Raw genomic sequence first — 26,358 nt, forward strand, 5'->3', positions numbered from 1 at the left:
GTATGTACAGGTGCATAATAGCTGGGACCGAGAGACTGAAGAACAGCTTCTATCTCAAGGCCATCAGACTGCTAAACAGCAATCACTAACTCAGAGACCCAATCACTGGCCACTTTAACAAGTGGATCACTATTAATTTTAAACAATGGCACTTTAAATAATGTATACTTATCTTACATTAGTCATATCCTATGTATATACTGTTTTTTATATAATCTTTTGCACTTTGCCTTTGCCACTCTACCATTGCTCATCCATATATTTACAGTTGAAGTCGGAAGCTTACATATACACTTAGGTTGGAGTCATTAAAACTCGTTTTTCAACCACTCCACTAATTTATTTTTAACAAACTATAGTTTTGTCAAATTGGTTAGGACATCTAATTTGTGCATGACACAAATACTTTTTCCAACAATTGTTTACAGACAGATTATTTCACTTATAATTCACTGTATCACAATTCCAGTGGGTCAGAAGTTTACATTCACTAAGTTGACTGTGCCTTTAAACAGCTTGTAAAATTCCAGAAAATGATGTCATGGCTTTAGAAGCTTCTGATAGGCTAATAATTTGAGTCAATTGGAGGTGTACCTGTGGATGTATTTCAAGGCCTACCTTCAAACTCAGTGACACTTTGCTTGACATCATGGAAAAATCTAAAGAAATCAGCCAAGACCTCAGAAAGAAATTGTAGACCTCCGCATGTCTGATTCATCCTTGGGAGCGATTTCCAAACGCCTGGAGGTACCATGTTCATCTGTACAAACAAGTATAAACACCATGGGACCACAGAGCCGTCATACCGCTCAGGAATGAGACTCGTTCTGTCTCCTAGAGATGAACGTACTTAGGTGCAAAAAGTGCAAATCAATCCCAGAACAACAGCTAAGAACCTTGTGAAGATGCTGGAGGAAACAGATGCAAAAGTATCTATATCCATAATAAAAACGAGTCCTATATCGACGTGAAGGACATTGGTGGCAGCATCATGTTGTGGGGGTGCTTTGCTCCAGGAGGGACTGGTGCAATTCACAAAATAGAGGGCATCAAGAAGAAGGACAATTATGTGGATGTATTGAAGCAACATCTCAAGATGTCAGTCAGGAAGTTAAAGCTTGGTCGCAAGTGGGTCTTCCAAATGGACAATGACCCCAAATATACTTCCAAAGTTGTGGCAAAATGGCGTAAGGACAACAAAGTCAAGGTATTGGAGTGGCCATCACAAAGCCCTGGCCTCAATCCCATAGAAAATATGATGGCAGAACGGAAAAAGTTTGTGCGAGTAAGGAGGCCTACAAACCTGACTCAGTTACACCAGTTCTGTCAGGAGGAATAGGCCAAAATTCACCCAACTTATTGTGGGAAGCTTGTGGAAGGCTACCTGAAATGTTTGACCCAAGTTAAACAATTTAAAGGCAATGCTACCAAATACTAATTGAGTGCATGTAAACATCTGACCCACTGGGAATGTGATGAAAGAAAAAAAAGCTGAAATAAATAATTATCTTGTCACGATCGTTATTAGGAGTGGACCACGTTGCAGTGTGGTATGTTTCCATCCTTTTATTTGGAAGAGAAACTCAAAGAACAAAAACAATAATGTGAAAAATGAAACGTGAAGCTCAAAGTAGTGCTCTCAGGCAACTATAGCTTGACAAGATCCCACAAAGCACAATGGGAAAATGACTGCCTGAATATGATCCCCAATCAGAGACAACGATAAACAGCTGCCTCTGATTGGGAACCATACCAGGCCAACATAGATCATGAATCACCTAGATAACCCACCCTAGTCACTGTCATGCCCCAACCAACATAGAGAAAAAACTGCTCTCTATGGTCAGGACTTAACATCTCTCTACTATTATTCTGACATTTCACATTCTTAAAATAAAGTGGTGATCCTAACTGACCTAAAACAGGGAATTCTTACTAGGATTAAATGTCAGGAATTGTGAAAAACTGAGTTGAAATGTTTTTGGCTAAGTTGTCTGTAAACTTCCGACTTCAACTGTATTTCTTCATATTCTCTTTCCTTTTAGATTTGTGTGTATTAGGTAGTTGTTGGGGAACTGTTAGATGACTTGTTAGATATTACTGCACTGTTGGAACCAGAAGCACAAACATCTGCTGACCATGTGTATGTGACAAATAACATTTGATACATCTACGGGGAGAGAGACGATCAACAGACTACGATGAGTGGTGCGAGGAGGCGAGCGATCTCATTTGGAACAGAAGTGTTGTTGTGTCTTAGCTCTTTACTTAGTACTTATTTATATAATAAGAAAGACTCTGAATACAAGAAATTGAACTGGAGCTTCACATTTACTAAAACGAGTTAGTACCAGAACAACATAGAACAACACTGCATTTAGCATAAGCCTCAGGAGGGGCAGTAACCTCGCTGGCTTTCTCGTTTGCTGTTTGTCTCAACACTCCCAGAGGATTGGCTGTTACTCATCTCCGCCAATCACGGCTTGTGTTTACTGTGCAAAGCAATTTTGTCGCCGCATCCGCCGCAAACAATAACAGTGGAAACGACAAAACACGTGCACTACGCAACGTCGGGGACACGACTCGCACTTGTTACATTCCAGCTTCTGCTGAGTTACTGGTGTTCAGCCTGCGCTAAAATCACAGTGACAGAACAGCACAACAGAGATGGCACATTGGAATGGGTTGGAGATATGCCTTGACATTCTGACAACATTATCACACTGTTACCTGGATTCAGTAGTAGTCATCACCTACTTTTGAACCACTCTCATCACACACTCTTACCTCTTTGACCTCTTTGTCTGTAACAAGTCTTTGATTTAGTGTCTTTACTCTAAACCAGGGATGGATGGGCAACTGATGGCTCCTGGGCTGCACTCATTCGGGGTCTCAACTTACTGTTGCGAGTTAGAATAGTATGTGTATGACACATTTGTTTGTGCATCTCTTATGTCAGTCACTGATAGTGAGTCAGTTAACCCATGTCAGCTAACATTTTTTAGATTGCCAAGTTAGTTTAGTGGCCAGCTATCTAAACTTGTTACCGACTTTGTTTTTAAATGATCCCCTGTCAAGAGGGGGGGCCACTAAAATGTGTTTTACTTGGTGTGTGTGTGTGGGGGGGTGGGGGGGGGGAGCAGCTGCAGCCCCTCTTTGCACTTCAAAGGGGCAGCTTCTTGTAAAATGCTCTGTCATTCAACATACTTGATTACAACCTGATAATACAGTGGGCTATTCATCAAAGTAGCCTACTTTGCATTGATAACCAAATATAATCTCAGTGACTGCTCAAACAGTAAACCAAACAACAGGAATTATATTTTGTTTATAAGGAATATCTAGTGATTACAGGCTATTGTGAAATAGTAGAACCTGCTGTCGCCAACTAGCATGATGACATTCTAGTTTTAGCTGATATGAGAATGATATGCTGCTTGTGTACTCAAACTGGGATAATGTTTTAGGTTACACTGGCAAGTATAAAAGTATTTACCATTTATCATTTAAAAACAAAGTCGGCCATATTTTTTACATTCTAAATCTGATTATTTCACATGGAGATTTGCGAAGCTGAAAAGGCTAGCTGGCGTGCTATGTTTTTAGCCAGTCTAAAGCCAGCTAGCCAGGCTGCCAGATAGCTTCTACTAGGATGGAAAGGCAATTCTTCCTGGCTTTCACAAAAGCTATCGCCCCCTTATGAATGAAATTGGGAGCGGCGAGGATATCATGTTACCAAAAGACTCCATGCGCACGCACATAGATCAACGGAGTGAAGTTTGTAGTAACCTTAAGACAAGTTAGTCTGCATGCTAACCAGACGAGCAGGTTGGCCTAATACAAGTTAGCCTGCATGCGAACCAGGCGAGCAGGTTGGCCTAATACAAGTTAGCCTGCATGCTAACCAATTCAGGACTGCCACATTGCGTTACGTCAGTGTGTTTTGGAAAGTTCAGCACCCTGTGGCTACGAGGGGGTGTCTGGGGGACGGTAATCTTGCCCATGTTTCCCCTGTCCCTGTTGGTCATTGTTGGGCGAATTGAAAAGGTTGAAGGTTGAAAAGGTCAGAAAGCAGCAATGATAGTCTGGATGTGAAAGCTTTTGTTCCAGCCCAGCATTAACACACCGGTTTTAGACCAAATGTAATCAGGTGTGTTAGTGCTGGGCTGGAACAAAAGCCTGCACATCCAGTATACCACCACGTACCGGAGATGGAGAATATAATTTTGGGTTTTAGACATTGGAGGTATTCATTGAGGTAATAATCAAGTATTTTGGTCCCCTCCACGAAGCACTATTAGAGTTTAAACAAGCTTTTAATATGCAAGTAAGAGCCTTAGTGTTACCATCATTATCTGTGATAGAGTGCGTAAAACAGATCAAATACTTTACAGTGAGAGTGGGCATTAACATTAATGCCATAGCTGGAGGGTCTTTTTCACTTGGACTAAAATTAAATGTATTCGGGAAGCGCATGGTTCTCTGGAAGATATGGGATTCGTCCAAAATGACTCCCTCCCATGTATTTGATATTTTCCAGAGCAACTGATTCAACTTGTCAACTAACCATCAATTACTTGACTATTTGAATCAGGTGAGCTAGTTCAGAACTACAACAAAATAGTGAAATGTTTCGGGTTCCCCAAGGAAACGTTTAAGAAGCACTGCCCTAAATAGTGCACTACTTTTGACCAGAGCCCTATGGTCCCATTTGGGACACACACTGTGCCTTCTCTAATCGTATAAAAGAAAGGAATCGCAGTGAAGTTCCCTTGTTGAATGTTTTGACACGATCTAGCAGATCTAGCAATAGGATTATGTTATTGTAATGTTTGAGGGTGGATGTGCTGTTATGGGTGTTGTTGTTGACTGTTTCTTCTTCTGCAGTGGCGGCACCATGTTGACCGTCACCGGCACCAACCTGGCTACCATCAAGGAGCCCAAGATGAGAGCCAAGTACGGGAAAGTCCAATCTGTCAACGTGAGTACGACTGACCCAACACACACACCTGACCCAGTGGTCACCCAGCCCTGGGCCTATTTATGTGTGTCTGTACGTGGTGTAATTTTTTACACTGTACAAAAATATAAACGCATAATGTAAAGTGTTGGTCCCATGTTTCATGAGCTGAAATGAAAGATCCCAGATATTTTCCATACACACAAAAATAGAATTTCTCACAAATGTTGTGCACAAATTTGTTTATATCCCTGTTAGTGAGCATTTCTCCTTTGCCAAGATTAAACCATCCACCTGACAGGTGTGGCATATCAAGAAGCTGATTAAATGGTACGATCATTACACAGGTGCACCTTGTGCTGGGATCTGCATGTGCAGATATGTCACACAACCGACATACTACAGATGTCTCAAGTTTTGAGGGAGCGTGCATTTGGCATGCTGACTGCAGGAATGTCCACCAGAGCTGTTGCCAGAGAAATTAATGTACATTTCTTTACCATAAGCTGCCTCCAATGTCGTTTTAGAGAATTTGACAGTACGTTCAACTGGCCTCACAACCGCAGACCACGTGTATGGCATTGTGTGGGCAAGCAGCTTGCTGATATCAACTTTGTGAACAGAGTGCACCATGTTGGCGGTAGAGTTATGGTATGGGCAGGCATAATCTACAGACAACGAATACAATTGCATTTTATCGATGGCAATTTGAATGCACAGAGATACCGTGACGAGATCCTGAGGCTCATTGTTGTGCCGTTCAGCCGCCGCCATCACCTCATGTTTTAGCATGATAATGCACGGCCACATGTCACAAGGATCACAATTCCTGGAAGCTGAAAATGTCCCAGTTCTTCCATGGCCTGCATACTCACCAGACATGTCACCCATTGAGCATGTTTAGGATGCTTTGGATTAACATGTACGATAGCGTGTTCCAGTTCCCTCCAATAACCAGCAACTTCGTACAGCCATTGAAGAGGAGTGGGACAACATTCCACAGGCTACAATAAACAGCCTAATCAACTCTATGTGAAGGAGATGTGTTGTGCTGTGTGAGGCAAAGAAAGGGTGGTCACACCAGACACGGACAGGTTTTCTGATGTATCTGTGACTAACAAATCCATAGATTAGGGCCTAATGAATGTATTTCAATTGACTGATTTCCTGAACTGCAACTCAGTAAAAACATAGATATTGTTGCATTTTACTTTTATATTTTGTTCAGTTGAAGTTAAATCTCCTTTTTGCATGTTAACCTTTGAAATGTCAACCTGCAATTAACCCAGTCTGTCTGGCAATCCCTCCATCTGTCCTTCACCTACAGTAGCACCACAGGGCTAGGCTAACCTTTTGTATTTTAGTCTCCCCCTCTCTCTCTCTACCTGAAGAAAACATCCAGACCAAAACAACGGCCATTTTCCTGCTTTGTCCCTTTCCCATGTCATTTTTATCCGTCTCCCCTTTTCATTGACTTATAAATACTGCTTCCGTACCTCCCCTCTGCGAATTCACACCCCGTTAGCATACACAAGCTAATGCACCGTGATTACTTAGCATTCCAGAATGGGAGGTTGGAAGGCATCTTGTGGAAAAGCAGCAAGTCTAGAGATAACCCAACCGATTCCATAATGTGCTTTTAGCATTGTGTGTTAGTGTCAGTCTCACAAACTGTGTGTCTTTAAACAGTGCATTCGGAAAGTATTCAGACCCCTTGACTTTTTCCAAATGTTGTTACATTGCAGCCTTATCCTAAAATGGATTACATTGTTTTTTTCCTTCATCAAAGCAAATTTCTGCACCTTTGGCAGCAAGTACAGCCGTCAGTATTTTTGGGTATGACGCTACAAGCTTGGCACACCTGTATTTGGGGAGTTTATTCTCTGCAAATCCTCTCAAGCTCTGTCAGGTTGGATTGGGAGCTTTCCTGCACAGATATTTTCAGATCTCTCCAGAGATGGATCGGTTCAAGTCCGGGCTCTGGCCGGGCCACTCAAGGACATTCAGAGACTTGTCCCCAAGCTGGAGACTCATGTTGTCTTGGATGTGTGCTTAGGGTGTATTTGTCCTGTTGGAAGGTAAACCTTTGCCCCAGTCTGAGGTCCCGAGCACTCTTGAGCAGGTTTTCATCAAGGATATCTCTGTATTTTGCTGTGTTAATCTTTGCCTCGATCCTGACTAGTCTCCCAGTCCCTGCCACTGAAAAACATCCCCACAGCATGATGCTGCCACCACCATGGTGCCAGGTTTCCTCCAGACATGACGCTTGGCATTCAGGCCAAAGAGTTCAATCAGTGCTGCGGAGATGGTTATACTTCTGGAAGCTTCTTGCATCTCCACAGAGGAACTAGGTTCTTGGTCACCTCCCTGACCAATGCCCTTCTCCCCGATTGCTCAGAAGGTTCCGAAATTTTTCCATTTAAGAATAATGGAGGCCACTGTGTTTTTGGGTACCCTTCCCCAGATCTGTGCCTCAACACAATCCTGTCCCGGAGCTCTACGGACAATTCTTTCAACCTCATGGCAATTCTTTCAACCACATGCACTGTCAACTGTGGGACCTTATATAGACATTTGTGTGCCTTTCCAAATAATCTCCGATCAATGAATATGACCACAGATGGTCTCCAAACATCTCAGGGATGATCAATGGGGCGGCAGGGTAGCCTAGTGGTTAGAGCATTGGATTTGTAACCAGAAAGTTGCAAGTTCAAATCCCCGAGCTGACAAGGTACAAATCTGTCGTTCTGCCCCTGAACAGGCAGTTAACCCACTGTTCCTAGGCCGCCATTGAAAGTAAGAATTTGTTCTTAACTGATTTGCCTAGTTAAATAAAGATTTTTTAAAAATATTTAAAAAATGGAAACAGGATGCACCTGAGCTCGATTTTGACTCTGATAGCAAATGGTCTGAATACTTATGTAAATAAGGTATTTCTGTTTATTTTTAATACATTTGAAAACATTTCTAAAACCAGTTTTCAATTTGTCATTATGTGTGTAGATTGCTTAGGAAAATGTTTTATTTAATCCATTTTGGAATAAGGCTGTAAAGTAACTAAATGTGAAAAAGGGAAGTGGTCAGAATACTTTCCGAATGCACTGTATGTCCTTGGTGTCTCATGGTGTCTTTATGTCCTTGGTGTCTCATGGTGTCTTGTCTTTATACTGTATGTCCTTGGTGTCTCATGGTGTCTTTATATGTCCTTGGTGTCTCATGGTGTCTTGTCTTTATACTGTATGTCCTTGGTGTCTCATGGTGTCTTTATGTCCTTGGTGTCTCATGGTGTCTAGTCTTTATACTGTATGTCCTTGGTGTCTCATGGTGTCTTGTCTTTATACTGTATGTCCTTGGTGTCTCATGGTGTCTTTATATGTCCTTGGTGTCTCATGGTGTCTTGTCTTTATACTGTATGTCCTTGGTGTCTCATGGTGTCTTTATATGTCCTTGGTGTCTCATGGTGTCTAGTCTTTATACTGTATGTCCTTGGTGTCTCATGGTGTCTTGTCTTTATACTGTATGTCCTTGGTGTCTCATGGTGTCTTTATATGTCCTTGGTGTCTCATGGTGTCTTGTCTTTATACTGTATGTCCTTAGTGTCTCATGGTGTCTTGTCTTTATACTGTATGTCCTTGGTATCTCATGGTGTCTTGTCTTTATACTGTATGTCCTTGGTGTCTCATGGTGTCTTGTCTTTATACTGTATGTCCTTGGTGTCTCATGGTGTCTTTATATGTCCTTGGTGTCTCATGGTGTCTAGTATTTATACTGTATGTCCTTGGTGTCTCATGGTGTCTTTATACTGTATGTCCTTGGTGTCTCATGGTGTCTTGTCTTTATACTGTATGTCCTTGGTGTCTCATGGTGTCTTTATATGTCCTTGGTGTCTCATGGTGTCTTGTCTTTATACTGTATGTCCTCGCTGTCTCATGGTGTCTTGTCTTTATACTGTATGTCCTTGGTGTCTCATGGTGTCTTTATACTGTATGTCCTTGGTGTCTCATGGTGTTGTTATATGTCCTTGGTGTCTCATGGTGTCTTGTCTTTATACTGCATGTCCTTGGTGTCTCATGGTGTCTTTATATGTCCTTGGTGTCTCATGGTGTCTAGTTTGTATATGTCCTTGGTGTCTCATGGTGTCTTGTCTTTATACTGTATGTCCTTGGTGTCTCATGGTGTCTTTATATGTCCTTGGTGTCTCATGGTGTCTTGTCGTTATACTGTATGTCCTTGGTGTCTCATGGTGTCTTTATGTCCTTGGTGTCTCATGTTGTCTTGTCTTTATACTGTATGTCCTTGGTCTCTCATGGTGTCTTTATATGTCATTGGTGTCTCATGGTGTTTTTATATGTCCTTGGTGTCTCATGGTGTCTTGTCTTTATACTGTATGTCCTTGGTGTCTCATGGTGTTTTTATATGTCCTTGGTGTCTCATGGTGTCTTGTCTTTATACTGTATGTCCTTGGTGTCTCATGGTGTCTTGTCTTTATATGTCCTTGGTGTCTCATGGTGTCTTTATGTCCTTGGTGTCTCATGGTGTCTTGTCTTTATACTGTATGTCCTTGGTGTCTCATGGTGTCTTTATAAGTCCTTGGTGTCTCATGGTGTCTAGTTTTTATATGTCCTTGGTGTCTCATGGTGTCTTGTCTTTATACTGTATGTCCTTGATGTCTCATGGTGTCTAATCTTTATATGTCCTTGGTGTCTCATTGTGTCTCATCTCTATATGTCCTTGGTGTCTCATGGTGTCTAGTCTTTATATGTCCTTACTGTCTCATGTTGTCTAGTCTTTATATGTCCTTGGTGTCTCATGGTGTCTCATCTCTATATGTCCTTGGTGTCTCATGGTGTCTAGTCTTTATATGTCCTTACTGTCTCATGTTGTCTAGTCTTTATATGTCCTTACTGTCTCATGTTGTCTAGTCTTTATATGTCCTTACTGTCTAATGTTGTCTAGTCTTTATATGTCCTTGGTGTCTCATGGTGTCTAGTCTTTATATGTCCTTACTGTCTCATGTTGTCTAGTCTTTATATGTCCTTACTGTCTCATGTTGTCTAGTCTTTATATGTCCTTACTGTCTCATGTTGTCTAGTCTTTATATGTCCTTACTGTCTCATGTTGTCTAGTCTTTACATGTCCTTACTGTCTCATGTTGTCTAGTCTTTATATGTCCTTACTGTCTCATGTTGTCTAGTCTTTATATGTCCTTACTGTCTCATGTTGTCTAGTCTTTATATGTCCTTACTGTCTCATGTTGTCTAGTCTTTATATGTCCTTGGTGTCTCATGGTATCTAGTCTTTATATGTCCTTACTGTCTCATGTTGTCTAGTCTTTATATGTCCTTACTGTCTCATGTTGTCTAGTCTTTATATGTCCTTACTGTCTCATGTTGTCTAGTCTTTATATGTCCTTGGTGTCTCATGGTATCTAGTCTTTATATGTCCTTACTGTCTCATGTTGTCTAGTCTTTATATGTCCTTGGTGTCTCATGGTATCTAGTCTTTATATGTCCTTACTGTCTCATGTTGTCTAGTCTTTATATGTCCTTACTGTCTCATGTTGTCTAGTCTTTATATGTCCTTACTGTCTCATGTTGTCTAGTCTTTATATGTCCTTGGTGTCTCATGGTATCTAGTCTTTATATGTCCTTACTGTCTCATGTTGTCTAGTCTTTATATGTCCTTACTGTCTCATGTTGTCTAGTCTTTATATGTCCTTGGTGTCTCATGGTATCTAGTCTTTATATGTCCTTACTGTCTCATGTTGTCTAGTCTTTATATGTCCTTGGTGTCTCATGGTATCTAGTCTTTATATGTCCTTACTGTCTCATGTTGTCTAGTCTTTATATGTCCTTACTGTCTCATGTTGTCTAGTCTTTATATGTCCTTACTGTCTCATGTTGTCTAGTCTTTATATGTCCTTGGTGTCTAATGTTGTCTAGTCTTTATATGTCCTTACTGTCTCATGTTGTCTAGTCTTTATATGTCCTTGGTGTCTCATGTTGTCTAGTCTTTATATGTCCTTGCTGTCTCATGTTGTCTAGTCTTTATATGTCCTTGGTGTCTCATGTTGTCTAGTCTTTATATGTCCTTACTGTCTAATGTTGTCTAGTCTTTATATGTCCTTGCTGTCTCATGTTGTCTAGTCTTTATATGTCCTTACTGTCTCATGTTGTCTAGTCTTTATATGTCCTTGCTGTCTCATGTTGTCTAGTCTTTATATGTCCTTACTGTCTCATGTTGTCTAGTCTTTATATGTCCTTACTGTCTCATGTTGTCTAGTCTTTATATGTCCTTACTGTCTCATGTTGTCTAGTCTTTATATGTCCTTACTGTCTAATGTTGTCTAGTCTTTATATGTCCTTACTGTCTCATGTTGTCTAGTCTTTATATGTCCTTACTGTCTCATGTTGTCTAGTCTTTATATGTCCTTACTGTCTCATGTTGTCTAGTCTTTATATGTCCTTACTGTCTCATGTTGTCTAGTCTTTATATGTCCTTGGTGTCTCATGTTGTCTAGTCTTTATATGTCCTTACTGTCTAATGTTGTCTAGTCTTTATATGTCCTTACTGTCTCATGTTGTCTAGTCTTTATATGTCCTTACTGTCTCATGTTGTCTAGTCTTTATATGTCCTTACTGTCTCATGTTGTCTAGTCTTTATATGTCCTTACTGTCTCATGTTGTCTAGTCTTTATATGTCCTTACTGTCTCATGTTGTCTAGTCTTTATATGTCCTTACTGTCTCATGTTGTCTAGTCTTTATATGTCCTTACTGTCTAATGTTGTCTAGTCTTTATATGTCCTTGGTGTCTCATGTTGTCTAGTCTTTATATGTCCTTACTGTCTAATGTTGTCTAGTCTTTATATGTCCTTACTGTCTCATGTTGTCTAGTCTTTATATGTCCTTACTGTCTCATGTTGTCTAGTCTTTATATGTCCTTACTGTCTCATGTTGTCTAGTCTTTACATGTCCTTACTGTCTCATGTTGTCTAGTCTTTATATGTCCTTACTGTCTCATGTTGTCTAGTCTTTATATGTCCTTACTGTCTCATGTTGTCTAGTCTTTACATGTCCTTACTGTCTCATGTTGTCTAGTCTTTACATGTCCTTACTGTCTCATGTTGTCTAGTCTTTATATGTCCTTACTGTCTCATGTTGTCTAGTCTTTATATGTCCTTACTGTCTCATGTTGTCTAGTCTTTATATGTCCTTGGTGTCTCATGGTATCTAGTCTTTATATGTCCTTACTGTCTCATGTTGTCTAGTCTTTATATGTCCTTACTGTCTCATGGTATCTAGTCTTTATATGTCCTTGGTGTCTCATGTTGTCTAGTCTTTATATGTCCTTGGGGTCTCCTGATGTCTAGTCTTTATATGTCCTTGGGGTCTCCTGATGTCTAGTCTTTATATGTCCTTACTGTCTCATGGTATCTAGTCTTTACATGTCCTTGGGGTCTCCTGATGTCTAGTCTTTATATGTCCTTACTGTCTCATGGTATCTAGTCTGTATATGTCCTTGGTGTCTCATGTTGTCTAGTCTTTATATGTCCTTGGGGTCTCCTGATGTCTAGTCTTTATATGTCCTTGGGGTCTCCTGATGTCTAGTCTTTATATGTCCTTACTGTCTCATGTTGTCTAGTCTTTATATGTCCTTACTGTCTCATGGTATCTAGTCTTTATATGTCCTTGGTGTCTCATGTTGTCTAGTCTTTATATGTCCTTGGGGTCTCCTGATGTCTAGTCTTTATATGTCCTTGGGGTCTCCTGATGTCTAGTCTTTATATGTCCTTACTGTCTCATGTTGTCTAGTCTTTATATGTCCTTGGTGTCTCATGTTGTCTAGTCTTTATATGTCCTTACTGTCTCATGTTGTCTAGTCTTTATATGTCCTTACTGTCTCATGTTGTCTAGTCTTTATATGTCCTTATGTCCTCTAGTCTTTATATGTGTCTCATGTTGTCTAGTCTTTATATGTCCTTACTGTCTCATGTTGTCTAGTCTTTATATGTCCTTACTGTCTCATGTTGTCTAGTCTTTATATGTCCTTACTGTCTCATGTTGTCTAGTCTTTATATGTCCTTACTGTCTCATGTTGTCTAGTCTTTATATGTCCTTGGTGTCTCATGGTATCTAGTCTTTACATGTCCTTACTGTCTCATGTTGTCTAGTCTTTATATGTCCTTACTGTCTCATGTTGTCTAGTCTTTATATCCCCTTACTGTCTCTTATTGTCTAGTCTTTATATGTCCTTACTGTCTCATGTTGTCTAGTCTTTATATGTCCTTACTGTCTCATGTTGTCTAGTCTTTATATCCCCTTACTGTCTCATGTTGTCTAGTCTTTATATGTCCTTACTGTCTCATGTTGTCTAGTCTTTATATGTCCTTACTGTCTCATGTTGTCTAGTCTTTATATGTCCTTACTGTCTCATGTCTAGTCTTTATATGTCCTTACTGTCTCATGTTGTCTAGTCTTTATATGTCCTTACTGTCTCATGTTGTCTAGTCTTTATATCCCTTACTGTCTCTTATTGTCTAGTCTTTATATGTCCTTACTGTCTCATGTTGTCTAGTCTTTATATGTCCTTACTGTCTCTTATTGTCTAGTCTTTATATGTCCTTACTGTCTCATGTTGTCTAGTCTTTATATGTCCTTACTGTCTCATGTTGTCTAGTCTTTATATGTCCTTACTGTCTCATGTTGTCTAGTCTTTATATGTCCTTACTGTCTCATGTTGTCTAGTCTTTATATGTCCTTACTGTCTCATGTTGTCTAGTCTTTATATCCCCTTACTGTCTCTTATTGTCTAGTCTTTATATGTCCTTACTGTCTCATGTTGTCTAGTCTTTATATCCCCTTACTGTCTCTTATTGTCTAGTCTTTATATGTCCTTACTGTCTCATGTTGTCTAGTCTTTATATGTCCTTACTGTCTCATGTTGTCTAGTCTTTATATGTCCTTACTGTCTCATGTTGTCTAGTCTTTATATGTCCTTACTGTCTCATGTTGTCTAGTCTTTATATCCCCTTACTGTCTCTTATTGTCTAGTCTTTATATGTCCTTACTGTCTCATGTTGTCTAGTCTTTATATGTCCTTACTGTCTCATGTTGTCTAGTCTTTATATCCCCTTACTGTCTCATGTTGTCTAGTCTTTATATGTCCTTACTGTCTCATGTTGTCTAGTCTTTATATGTCCTTACTGTCTCATGTTGTCTAGTCTTTATATGTCCTTACTGTCTCATGTTGTCTAGTCTTTATATGTCCTTACTGTCTCATGTTGTCTAGTCTTTATATCCCCTTACTGTCTCTTATTGTCTAGTCTTTATATGTCCTTACTGTCTCATGTTGTCTAGTCTTTATATGTCCTTACTGTCTCATGTTGTCTAGTCTTTACATGTCCTTACTGTCTCATGTTGTCTAGTCTTTATATGTCCTTACTGTCTCATGTTGTCTAGTCTTTATATCCCCTTACTGTCTCTTATTGTCTAGTCTTTATATGTCCTTACTGTCTCATGTTGTCTAGTCTTTATATGTCCTTACTGTCTCATGTTGTCTAGTCTTTATATCCCCTTACTGTCTCATGTTGTCTAGTCTTTATATGTCCTTACTGTCTCATGTTGTCTAGTCTTTATATGTCCTTACTGTCTCATGTTGTCTAGTCTTTATATGTCCTTACTGTCTCATGTTGTCTAGTCTTTATATGTCCTTACTGTCTCATGTTGTCTAGTCTTTATATGTCCTTACTGTCTCATGTTGTCTAGTCTTTATATGTCCTTACTGTCTCATGTTGTCTAGTCTTTATATGTCCTTACTGTCTCATGTTGTCTAGTCTTTATATGTCCTTACTGTCTCATGTTGTCTAGTCTTTATATGTCCTTGGTGTCTCATGTTGTCTAGTCTTTATATGTCCTTACTGTCTAATGTTGTCTAGTCTTTATATGTCCTTACTGTCTCATGTTGTCTAGTCTTTATATGTCCTTACTGTCTCATGTTGTCTAGTCTTTATATGTCCTTGGTGTCTCATGGTATCTAGTCTTTATATGTCCTTACTGTCTCATGTTGTCTAGTCTTTATATGTCCTTGGTGTCTCATGTTGTCTAGTCTTTATATGTCCTTACTGTCTCATGTTGTCTAGTCTTTATATGTCCTTGGTGTCTCATGTTGTCTAGTCTTTATATGTCCTTACTGTCTCATGTTGTCTAGTCTTTATATGTCCTTACTGTCTCATGTTGTCTAGTCTTTATATGTCCTTACTGTCTCATGTTGTCTAGTCTTTATATGTCCTTACTGTCTCATGTTGTCTAGTCTTTATATGTCCTTGGTGTCTCATGTTGTCTAGTCTTTATATGTCCTTGGTGTCTCATGTTGTCTAGTCTTTATATGTCCTTACTGTCTCATGTTGTCTAGTCTTTATATGTCCTTACTGTCTCATGTTGTCTAGTCTTTATATGTCCTTACTGTCTCATGTTGTCTAGTCTTTATATGTCCTTACTGTCTCATGTTGTCTAGTCTTTATATGTCCTTACTGTCTCATGTTGTCTAGTCTTTATATGTCCTTACTGTCTCATGTTGTCTAGTCTTTATATGTCCTTACTGTCTCATGTTGTCTAGTCTTTATATGTCCTTACTGTCTCATGTTGTCTAGTCTTTATATGTCCTTACTGTCTCATGTTGTCTAGTCTTTATATGTCCTTACTGTCTCATGTTGTCTAGTCTTTATATGTCCTTACTGTCTCATGTTGTCTAGTCTTTATATGTCCTTACTGTCTCATGTTGTCTAGTCTTTATATGTCCTTACTGTCTCATGTTGTCTAGTCTTTATATGTCCTTACTGTCTCATGTTGTCTAGTCTTTATATGTCCTTGGTGTCTCATGTTGTCTAGTCTTTATATGTCCTTACTGTCTCATGTTGTCTAGTCTTTATATGTCCTTACTGTCTCATGTTGTCTAGTCTTTATATGTCCTTACTGTCTCATGTTGTCTAGTCTTTATATGTCCTTACTGTCTCATGTTGTCTAGTCTTTATATGTCCTTGGTGTCTCATGTTGTCTAGTCTTTATATGTCCTTGGTGTCTCATGTTGTCTAGTCTTTATATGTCCTTACTGTCTCATGTTGTCTAGTCTTTATATGTCCTTACTGTCTCATGTTGTCTAGTCTTTATATGTCCTTGGTGTCTCATGTTGTCTAGTCTTTATATGTCCTTACTGTCTCATGTTGTCTAGTCTTTATATGTCCTTACTGTCTCATGTTGTCTAGTCTTTATATGTCCTTGGTGTCTCATGTTGTCTAGTCTTTATATGTCCTTGGTGTCTCATGTTGTCTAGTCTTTATATGTCCTTACTGTCTCATGTTGTCTAGTCTTTATATGTCCTTACTGTCTCATGTTGTCTAGTCTTTATATGTCCTTACTGTCTCATGTTGTCTAGTCTAGTCTTTATATGTCCTTACTGTCTCATGTTGTCTAGTCTTTATATGTCCTTGGTGTCTCATGTTGTCTAGTCTTTATATGTCCTTGGTGTCTCATGTTGTCTAGTCTTTATATGTCCTTACTGTCTCATGTTGTCTAGTCTTTATATGTCCTTGGTGTCTCATGTTGTCTAGTCTTTATATGTCCTTGGTGTCTCATGTTGTCTAGTCTTTATATGTCCTTGGTGTCTCATGTTGTCTAGTCTTTATATGTCCTTGGTGTCTCATGTTGTCTAGTCTTTATATGTCCTTACTGTCTCATGTTGTCTAGTCTTTATATGTCCTTGGTGTCTCATGGTATCTAGTCTTTACATGTCCTTGGTGTCTCATGTTGTCTAGTCTTTATATGTCCTTACTGTCTCATGTTGTCTAGTCTTTATATGTCCTTGGTGTCTCATGTTGTCTAGTCTTTATATGTCCTTACTGTCTCATGTTGTCTAGTCTTTATATGTCCTTACTGTCTCATGTTGTCTAGTCTTTATATGTCCTTGGTGTCTCATGTTGTCTAGTCTTTATATGTCCTTACTGTCTCATGTTGTCTAGTCTTTATATGTCCTTACTGTCTCATGTTGTCTAGTCTTTATATGTCCTTACTGTCTCATGTTGTCTAGTCTTTATATGTCCTTACTGTCTCATGTTGTCTAGTCTTTATATGTCCTTGGTGTCTCATGTTGTCTAGTCTTTATATGTCCTTGGTGTCTCATGTTGTCTAGTCTTTATATGTCCTTACTGTCTCATGTTGTCTAGTCTTTATATGTCCTTACTGTCTCATGTTGTCTAGTCTTTATATGTCCTTACTGTCTCATGTTGTCTAGTCTTTATATGTCCTTACTGTCTCATGTTGTCTAGTCTTTATATGTCCTTACTGTCTCATGTTGTCTAGTCTTTATATGTCCTTACTGTCTCATGTTGTCTAGTCTTTATATGTCCTTACTGTCTCATGTTGTCTAGTCTTTATATGTCCTTACTGTCTCATGTTGTCTAGTCTTTATATGTCCTTACTGTCTCATGTTGTCTAGTCTTTATATGTCCTTACTGTCTCATGTTGTCTAGTCTTTATATGTCCTTACTGTCTCATGTTGTCTAGTCTTTATATGTCCTTACTGTCTCATGTTGTCTAGTCTTTATATGTCCTTACTGTCTCATGTTGTCTAGTCTTTATATGTCCTTACTGTCTCATGTTGTCTAGTCTTTATATGTCCTTGGTGTCTCATGTTGTCTAGTCTTTATATGTCCTTACTGTCTCATGTTGTCTAGTCTTTATATGTCCTTACTGTCTCATGTTGTCTAGTCTTTATATGTCCTTACTGTCTCATGTTGTCTAGTCTTTATATGTCCTTACTGTCTCATGTTGTCTAGTCTTTATATGTCCTTGGTGTCTCATGTTGTCTAGTCTTTATATGTCCTTGGTGTCTCATGTTGTCTAGTCTTTATATGTCCTTACTGTCTCATGTTGTCTAGTCTTTATATGTCCTTACTGTCTCATGTTGTCTAGTCTTTATATGTCCTTGGTGTCTCATGTTGTCTAGTCTTTATATGTCCTTACTGTCTCATGTTGTCTAGTCTTTATATGTCCTTACTGTCTCATGTTGTCTAGTCTTTATATGTCCTTGGTGTCTCATGTTGTCTAGTCTTTATATGTCCTTGGTGTCTCATGTTGTCTAGTCTTTATATGTCCTTACTGTCTCATGTTGTCTAGTCTTTATATGTCCTTACTGTCTCATGTTGTCTAGTCTTTATATGTCCTTACTGTCTCATGTTGTCTAGTCTTTATATGTCCTTACTGTCTCATGTTGTCTAGTCTTTATATGTCCTTGGTGTCTCATGTTGTCTAGTCTTTATATGTCCTTGGTGTCTCATGTTGTCTAGTCTTTATATGTCCTTACTGTCTCATGTTGTCTAGTCTTTATATGTCCTGGTGTCTCATGTTGTCTCATGTTGTCTAGTCTTTATATGTCCTTGGTGTCTCATGTTGTCTAGTCTTTATATGTCCTTGGTGTCTCATGTTGTCTAGTCTTTATATGTCCTTGGTGTCTCATGTTGTCTAGTCTTTATATGTCCTTACTGTCTCATGTTGTCTAGTCTTTATATGTCCTTGGTGTCTCATGGTATCTAGTCTTTACATGTCCTTGTGTCTCATGTCTCATGTTGTCTCATGTTGTCTTTATATGTCCTTACTGTCTCATGTTGTCTAGTCTTTATATGTCCTTACTGTCTCATGTTGTCTAGTCTTTATATGTCCTTACTGTCTCATGTTGTCTAGTCTTTATATGTCCTTACTGTCTCATGTTGTCTAGTCTTTATATGTCCTTACTGTCTCATGTTGTCTAGTCTTTATATGTCCTTGGTGTCTCATGTTGTCTAGTCTTTATATGTCCTTACTGTCTCATGTTGTCTAGTCTTTATATGTCCTTACTGTCTCATGTTGTCTAGTCTTTATATGTCCTTACTGTCTCATGTTGTCTAGTCTTTATATGTCCTTGGGGTCTCCTGATGTCTAGTCTTTATATGTCCTTACTGTCTCATGGTATCTAGTCTTTATATGTCCTTGGTGTCTCATGTTGTCTAGTCTTTATATGTCCTTGGGGTCTCCTGATGTCTAGTCTTTATATGTCCTTGGGGTCTCATGTTGTCTAGTCTTTATATGTCCTTGGGGTCTCCTGATGTCTAGTCTTTATATGTCCTTACTGTCTCATGTTGTCTAGTCTTTATATGTCCTTGGGGTCTCCTGATGTCTAGTCTTTATATGTCCTTACTGTCTCATGGTATCTAGTCTTTATATGTCCTTGGTGTCTCATGTTGTCTAGTCTTTATATGTCCTTGGGGTCTCCTGATGTCTAGTCTTTATATGTCCTTGGGGTCTCATGTTGTCTAGTCTTTATATGTCCTTGGTGTCTCATGTTGTCTAGTCTTTATATGTCCTTACTGTCTCATGTTGTCTAGTCTTTATATGTCCTTACTGTCTCATGTTGTCTAGTCTTTATATGTCCTTACTGTCTCATGTTGTCTAGTCTTTATATGTCCTTACTGTCTCATGTTGTCTAGTCTTTATATGTCCTTACTGTCTCATGTTGTCTAGTCTTTATATGTCCTTACTGTCTCATGTTGTCTAGTCTTTATATGTCCTTACTGTCTCATGTTGTCTAGTCTTTATATGTCCTTGGTGTCTCATGTTGTCTAGTCTTTATATGTCCTTACTGTCTCATGTTGTCTAGTCTTTATATGTCCTTACTGTCTCATGTTGTCTAGTCTTTATATGTCCTTGGGGTCTCCTGATGTCTAGTCTTTATATGTCCTTACTGTCTCATGTTGTCTAGTCTTTATATGTCCTTGGTGTCTCATGGTATCTAGTCTTTACATGTCCTTGGTGTCTCATGTTGTCTAGTCTTTATATGTCCTTACTGTCTCATGTTGTCTAGTCTTTATATGTCCTTACTGTCTCATGTTGTCTAGTCTTTATATGTCCTTGGGGTCTCATGTTGTCTAGTCTTTATATGTCCTTGGGGTCTCATGTTGTCTAGTCTTTACATGTCCTTGGTGTCTCATGTTGTCTAGTCTTTATATGTCCTTACTGTCTCATGTTGTCTAGTCTTTATATGTCCTTACTGTCTCATGTTGTCTAGTCTTTATATGTCCTTACTGTCTCATGTTGTCTAGTCTTTATATGTCCTTGGGGTCTCATGTTGTCTAGTCTTTATATGTCCTTGGGGTCTCATGTTGTCTAGTCTTTATATGTCCTTGGGGTCTCATGTTGTCTAGTCTTTACATGTCCTTGGTGTCTCATGTTGTCTAGTCTTTATATGTCCTTACTGTCTCATGTTGTCTAGTCTTTATATGTCCTTACTGTCTCATGTTGTCTAGTCTTTATATGTCCTTGGTGTCTCATGTTGTCTAGTCTTTATATGTCCTTACTGTCTCATGTTGTCTAGTCTTTATATGTCCTTACTGTCTCATGTTGTCTAGTCTTTATATGTCCTTACTGTCTCATGTTGTCTAGTCTTTATATGTCCTTGGGGTCTCCTGATGTCTAGTCTTTATATGTCCTTACTGTCTCATGGTATCTAGTCTTTATATGTCCTTGGTGTCTCATGTTGTCTAGTCTTTATATGTCCTTGGGGTCTCCTGATGTCTAGTCTTTATATGTCCTTGGGGTCTCATGTTGTCTAGTCTTTATATGTCCTTGGGGTCTCCTGATGTCTAGTCTTTATATGTCCTTACTGTCTCATGGTATCTAGTCTTTACATGTCCTTGGGGTCTCCTGATGTCTAGTCTTTATATGTCCTTACTGTCTCATGGTATCTAGTCTTTATATGTCCTTGGTGTCTCATGTTGTCTAGTCTTTATATGTCCTTGGGGTCTCCTGATGTCTAGTCTTTATATGTCCTTGGGGTCTCCTGATGTCTAGTCTTTATATGTCCTTACTGTCTCATGTTGTCTAGTCTTTATATGTCCTTACTGTCTCATGGTATCTAGTCTTTATATGTCCTTGGTGTCTCATGTTGTCTAGTCTTTATATGTCCTTGGGGTCTCCTGATGTCTAGTCTTTATATGTCCTTGGGGTCTCCTGATGTCTAGTCTTTATATGTCCTTACTGTCTCATGTTGTCTAGTCTTTATATGTCCTTACTGTCTCATGTTGTCTAGTCTTTATATGTCCTTGGTGTCTCATGTTGTCTAGTCTTTATATGTCCTTACTGTCTCATGTTGTCTAGTCTTTATATGTCCTTACTGTCTCATGTTGTCTAGTCTTTATATGTCCTTACTGTCTCATGTTGTCTAGTCTTTATATGTCCTTACTGTCTCATGTTGTCTAGTCTTTATATGTCCTTGGTGTCTCATGTTGTCTAGTCTTTATATGTCCTTACTGTCTCACGTTGTCTAGTCTTTATATGTCCTTACTGTCTCATGTTGTCTAGTCTTTATATGTCCTTACTGTCTCATGTTGTCTAGTCTTTATATGTCCTTACTGTCTCATGTTGTCTAGTCTTTATATGTCCTTACTGTCTCATGTTGTCTAGTCTTTATATGTCCTTGGGGTCTCCTGATGTCTAGTCTTTATATGTCCTTACTGTATCATTTTGTCTAGTCTTTATATCCCTTTACTGTCTCTTATTGTCTAGTCTTTATATCCCCTTACTGTCTCATATTGTCTAGTCTTTATATCCCCTTACTGTCTCATGTTGTCTACAATTGAGACCTGGATTGTGTATGTATGACATTCAGAGGGTGAATGGGCAAGACAAAATATTTAAGTGATTTTGAACAGGGTATGGTAGTCGGTGCCGTCGCATCCAGAACTGCAACCCTGCTGCGTTTTTCACACTCAACAGTATCCTGTGTATATCAAGAATGGTCCTCTACCAGAGGACTTCCAGCGAACTTGACACAACTGTGGGAAGCATTGGAGTGAACATGGGCCAGCATCCCTTTGGAAAGCTTTTGACACCTTGTAAAATCGATACCCCAACGAATTGAGACTTCTGAGGGAAAAAGGGGGTGCATCTCAATATTAGGAAGGTGTTCCTAATGTTTGTACACTCAGTGTATACACTTTTGACTACATGTCAGTGTACTGTGCATAATGAATATATGTATACAACATCCTCTCTCTTCTCATTCATCAGAACTGCACAGTGCTCAGCAACACCGTGATGATGTGTCTGGCGCCCTCTCTGGCCTTCTCTGAGAAGGGTTTCTCAGAGACAGGCAGCAATCCCGACGAGATCGGCTTCGTCATGGACGACGTGCGCACCACGCTTGTGGTCAACGAGACATTCAGCTTCTACCCAGACCCTGTGATTGAGCCGCTCAGTTCCACAGGGCTGCTGGAGCTCAAGCCCAGCTCCCCGCTCATCCTCAAGGTGAGACTATGGTGGAAAAAGTGTTTCTCTGGTTTGGAGAGTGGGGCCCATCGTGGAGGAGTGTTATTGTGTGGAGTGTGTGGTGCAGGGTGGAGGAGGGAGATTCTGAGCAGTCCCAGGGTGGAGGAGTGTTATTGTGTCAAGCGTGTGGTGCAGGGTGGAGGAGGGAGATTCTGAGTAGTCCCAGGGTGGAGGAGTGTTATTGTGTCAAGCGTGTGGTGCAGGGTGGAGGAGGGAGATTCTGAGCAGTCCCAGGGTGGAGGAGTGTTATCGTGTGGAGTGTGTGGTGCAGGGTGGAGGAGGGAGATTCTGAGCAGTCCCAGGGTGGAGGAGTGTTATTGTGTCAAGAGTGTGGTGCAGGGTGGAGGAGGGAGATTCTGAGCAGTCCCAGGGTGGAGGAGGGTTATTGTGTCAAGCGTGTGGTGCAGGGTGGAGGAGGGAGATTCTGAGCAGTCCCAGGATGGAGGAGTGTTATTGTGTGGCGCAGGGTGGAGGAGGGAGATTCTGAGCAGTCCCAGGGTGGAGGAGTGTTATTGTGTGGCGCAGGGTGGAGGAGGGAGATTCTGAGCAGTCCCAGAATGGAGGAGTGTTATTGTGTGGCGCAGGGTGGAGGTAAGTAAGTGAACCAAGGTGGAGGAGATATTTTCTTGGGTGGAGGATGGGGCCAATGGGGGAGGAGAATCCATCAGTGAGTTGGGTTCTGCGGTGCAGATTGAGGCCCAGGGTGAAGGAGAGTCCTTTGATGGAGCATGAGCAGGGTGAAGGAGGGTTAAAGAGATACAAATGTATCTTAGGGATGAGAAATGACACATTACGTATGTATGGCACCAGGTTCAATGTGACCATCTCACTGTAAAGTTCAATCTCTCCAACAAACTCAACTTAGAAATGAGTGTTAAAACCTCCCAGCGGCATCCAATGCAATATATTTCTGGAATGACACTGATATAAATGTAAATTGCCTTTGTGTTCTCAAAACATTCATTCAGAAATGGTGACCCTATTTATTTGTCCCCTACTACCCTTGGAGCTTTTGGCTTAGCAACAGAATAGTTTGAGACTTGGCGACACCATAAAAGGTGTTAGCTGTGCCATTCCGTGCCACGATAGGGTGAGAACCCTATGAAAAACTACTGTCTAAAAAATGTGAGGAAAATTTTTTATTTATTCAAATCCACCAAAGATATGCCTCCTGCTCATATTCCCTCATCAGATAACCTCAGAGCGAGTTCACAGCCAAATGTTCACCTTACCCCAGAGCCATTCTCAACGCCTTTGAATCCCTGTCCCCTCTTCTTTTTAAAAATGGACTTTTTGTTTTACCTTTATTTAACCTGTAAACTCCTACCCCCTACTTTTTCGAACATTCTGTTAAAAATCGCGCAACATTTCAGTGCCCTGCTACTCATGCCAGGAATATAGTATATGCATATGATTAGTATGTGTGGATAGAAAACACTCAGACGTTTATAAAACTGGTTAAATCACGGCTGTGACTATAACAGAACGTGCGTTTCATCGAAAAGTGCAGGAAAATCTGATCACTGAAAATGGGAAAATATATCCATGCGCCACTTCAACACATTGTTAAACGTGATCCACATTAAATGGGGCCGAGGTTGCAATACCGAGGTTGCAATACCACATGATGTCAACAGTCTTGTCATTTGCCTACGATTTGTTTCTTGGTCAAACAGACACAAGGCAGCGCAGTTCTTCCGGTCTCCGACCGGATATTTTGGTTGAGATTTACCCGGACATTATTTCCAGACGTACAGCTATAGAATATACATCGCCTCGTGATCAATTTGATTGCTTATTAACGTTTACTAATACCTAAAGTTGCATTACATGTAACGGCGTTCGTCTGTTGAAAGAAGAGAGTCGGACCGAAATGCAGCGTGTAGGTTACTCATGACTTTAATGAAATAAATCGCGGTACATGAAATAACTGAATACTAAATACAAAAACAACAGAACGGAACGTGAAACTAATTACAGCCTATCTGGTGACTACAACACAGAAACAGGAACAAACACCCACGAAATACAAAGCGAACTCAGGCTACCTAAATACGGTTCCCAATCCGAGACAACGAGAATCACCTGACTCCAATTGAGAACCGCCTCAGGCAGCCAAGCCTATACAACACCCGTGATCCCGTGATCCCAAATACTACAAACCCCAATATGAAAACAACATATAAACCCATGTCACACCCTGGCCTACCCAAACATATAACAAAAACACAAAATACAATGACCAAGGCGTGACATTACAAAAGTATTTCGAAGTGTTTTGTGAAAGTTTATCGTCAACTTTTTTAATTTTAAAAAATGACGTTACGTTATAAAACGCTATTTTTTTCGTTGATCACACAGTCTTCATATATCGATATCTAGGCTATATATGGACCGATTTAATCGAAAAAAAGACCCAATAGTGATGTTTATGGGACATCTAGGAGTGCCAACAAAGAAGATGGTCAAAGGTAATGAATGTTTTATATTTTATTTGTGCGTTTTGTGTAGCGCCGACTATGCTAATTATTTTGTTTACGTCCCCTGCGGGTCTTTTGGGGTGTTACATGCTATCAGATAATAGCTTCTCATGCTTTTGGCAAAAAGCATTTAAAAAATCTGACTTGTTGCCTGGATTCACAACGAGTGTAGCTTTAATTCAGTACCCTGCATGTGTATTTTAATGAACGTTTGAGTTTTAACGAGTGCTATTAGCATTTAGCGTAGCGCATTTGCATTTCCAGATGTCTAGATGGGACGCCTGCGTGTCAACGATAAACTTTCACAAAACACTTCGAAATACTTTTGTAATGCAACTTTAGGTATTAGTAAACGTTAATAAGCGATCAAATTAATCACGAGACGAAGTGTTTTCTATAGGGGTCAGTCTGGAAATAATGTCAGTGTATTTCTCAACCAAAATATCCGGTCGGAGACCTGAAGAAAAAGCCTGTCTCTTGTTCGTTTGACCAAGAAACAAAGAATTGGCAAATGACAAGACTGTTGACATCGTGTGGAAGCTGTAGGTACTGCAACCTCAGTCCTATTTAATGTCGTTCGCCCATAACAATGGGTTGAAGTGGCGGATGGATATATTTTTCCACTTTCAGTGATCAGATTTTCCTGCACTTTTCGATGAAACGCACGTTCTGTTATAATCACAGCCGTGATTTAACCAGTTTTATAAACGTCTGAGTGTTTTCTATCCACACATACTAATCATATGCATATATTATATTCCTGGCCTGAGTAACAGGGCGCTGAAATGTTGCGCGATTTTTAACAGAATGTTCGAAAAAGTAGGGGGTAGGAGTAACAGGTTAAGGCAATAAATAGGCCATGGTGGCGATGTAATTACAATATAGCAATTAAACACTGGAATGGTATATGTGCAGAAGATGAATGTGTAAGTAGAGATGCTGGGGTGCAAAGGAGCAGGATAAATAAATAAATACAGTATAGGGATGATGTAGGTAGATAGATGGTCAGTTTACAGATGGGCTATGTACAGGTGCAGTGATCTGTGAGCAGCTCTGACAGCTGGTGCTTAAAGCTGGTGAGGGAGATATGAGTCTCCAGCTTCAGAGATTTTTGCAGTTCATTCAAGTCATTGGCAGCAGAGAACTGGAAGGAAAGACGACCAAAGGAGGAATTGGCTTTGGGGGTGACCAGTGAGATATACCTGCTGGAGCGCGTGCTACAAGTGGGTGCTGCTATGGTGACCTTTGAGCTGAGATAAGGTGTGGCTTTACCTAGCAGAGACTTGTAGATAAGCTGTAGCCAGTGGGTTTGGCGATGAGTATGAAACAAGGGCCAACCAAAAAGAGCGTAAAGGTCGCAATGGTGGGTAGTGGATCAGGCTTTGGTGACAAAACGGATTGCACTGTGATAGACCACATCCAGTTTGTTGAGTAGAGTGTTGGAGGCTATTTTATAGATGACATCGCCGAAGTCAAGGATCGGTAGGATGTTCAGTTTTACGAGGGTATGTTTGGCAGCATGAGTGAAGGATGCTTTCTTGCGATATAGAAAGCGGGGTCTAGATT

The 26,358-nt window shown here is 39.9% G+C and overlaps 1 protein-coding gene across 5 annotated transcripts in view; it reads left to right on the top strand.

The window, feature by feature from the left end:
• LOC124027397 (plexin-A1-like) overlaps window positions 1–26,358 on the top strand; it is a 404,375-nt gene that overhangs the window by 327,571 nt on the left and 50,446 nt on the right. For all 5 annotated transcript variants that reach the window (XM_046339848.1, XM_046339847.1, XM_046339840.1 and 2 more), the window contains 2 exons: window positions 4,888–4,981; window positions 22,055–22,291. In XM_046339848.1, the coding sequence (XP_046195804.1) occupies window positions 4,888–4,981; window positions 22,055–22,291 (331 nt within the window). The remainder of the gene's footprint in view (window positions 1–4,887; window positions 4,982–22,054; window positions 22,292–26,358) is intronic.

This window comes from Oncorhynchus gorbuscha, linkage group LG03 (genome assembly GCF_021184085.1).
Source record: "Oncorhynchus gorbuscha isolate QuinsamMale2020 ecotype Even-year linkage group LG03, OgorEven_v1.0, whole genome shotgun sequence".
NCBI lineage: Eukaryota > Metazoa > Chordata > Actinopteri > Salmoniformes > Salmonidae > Oncorhynchus > Oncorhynchus gorbuscha.